The sequence below is a fragment of the Microtus oregoni genome, unplaced genomic scaffold (genome assembly GCF_018167655.1).
Source record: "Microtus oregoni isolate MIOR12 unplaced genomic scaffold, Mior012 000009F_ref0000495, whole genome shotgun sequence".
Lineage (NCBI taxonomy): Eukaryota > Metazoa > Chordata > Mammalia > Rodentia > Cricetidae > Microtus > Microtus oregoni.
This window is the reverse complement of record NW_024543068.1, coordinates 21,212,501-21,213,785: the sequence shown is the minus strand read 5'-3', so window position 1 is coordinate 21,213,785 and position 1,285 is coordinate 21,212,501. Positions and strand designations below refer to the sequence as shown.

At 44.2% G+C, this 1,285-nt stretch overlaps 1 protein-coding gene across 1 annotated transcript in view; it reads left to right on the top strand.

Moving 5' to 3' along the window:
* Positions 1–222: 222 nt before the first annotated feature.
* Positions 223–1,285, top strand: part of LOC121452488 (nesprin-2-like) — a 22,813-nt gene continuing 21,750 nt past the window's right edge. The window contains exons 1-2 of the mRNA XM_041658664.1: positions 223–318; positions 797–912. Of these exons, the coding sequence (XP_041514598.1) occupies positions 223–318; positions 797–912 (212 nt within the window). The remainder of the gene's footprint in view (positions 319–796; positions 913–1,285) is intronic.

Here is a 1,285-nt window from a genome sequence, read left to right as displayed (position 1 = left end):
CACCAGATAACCAGCTGCCTACTGAAAAGGTGTTGAACGCTGGGGTGTGAGGGTGGGGGGGGGGTGCAGGGATATAGTTCACAAAGAAACTCAGTGTAGAAGGCTTAAGTGTACAGCCATCCAGTTCTCGTGAGGGTTTGCTTAGTTATCTGATGGTTTTCATTAACTGAGATTTCCCATTTACAAAACACGAGGAAGACCACCCCTCAAAGAGTTAGGATGATGCCTGGCACAGCTGCAGTGTGCCTAGCAGTCTTCCGAGAATACCAACAGTTGCTCCACAAAGTCCGAAGACCAATTGTGTCTGCTGCTGTTGAGGTTGGATGAAGCTGACCGTGGTCTTCACAGACGACTCCATCATGCTATGATGAACTGGGTCATTTGGATTCTTAGCAGAATGTATTTTGTCTCCCTTGGGAACTGAGTTTGCAAAATTGTTGAAGGTGGAGAAACTGGCATTTACTATACGGCACCATGCAGGGTGCCAGGCAGCAGGTGTTGGGAAGGAATGGGGAATGCCTGTTTTCAGGGCTGTTGCTCTTGACTGAGCCCCTGAGGTCTGATGCAGAGTCTGCATCAGGAACCTGGCTGTTCTCCTTACCAGTTAGAAGACCATGGTCAGCCTAGCCAATGTCCTCTGTCCTGTGAGAAGGTTTTGTTCTGAGTGGAGACATATCAGAGACTTGTATTCTCTCTTGATTTTGGATATAAAGAACCAATGGTACATCTCTGAGCATTAAGTTCTTATGTAAATGTGTCTAAGGTTTTGTCTTTACTCTTTTGCATATTTGCTTAGGCAATGGAACCCGTTAAGAACTTTAGCCGGACACCAGAATTGAAGCCTCAGCAAGAAGGAAGGGCTATGGAGAAGGAAGGGAAGGATTGCAGCGCTCTAAGTGACTTATGGGAAAGGTGACTTCTTCTTACACAGTGAAGAGCCACTGAAGCTCTTCCACCAATGACATGTATTTTACATACCCACGCACATGTATACACACATACATATATGTACATATACATTTATTTGTGTGTGTGTGTTCTTCCAATATAGGTTCTAGGGATTAAGTTCGTGTCATTGTGCTTGGTGGCAGACACCTTTAACTACTAAGATATTTTAACATTTAGCTTTTATTGTTGAACATTAGTTATTTGAAAGCTTATTTAACATTAAGGGTTTTAACATTTATTCATTTGTGATGTGGGTGGGTACAAGGGTATGGAGACTGAGGACAACTTCCACCATGTGGGTCCTGGGGGTCAAAATCAAGTCCTCAGGTTTGGCAGC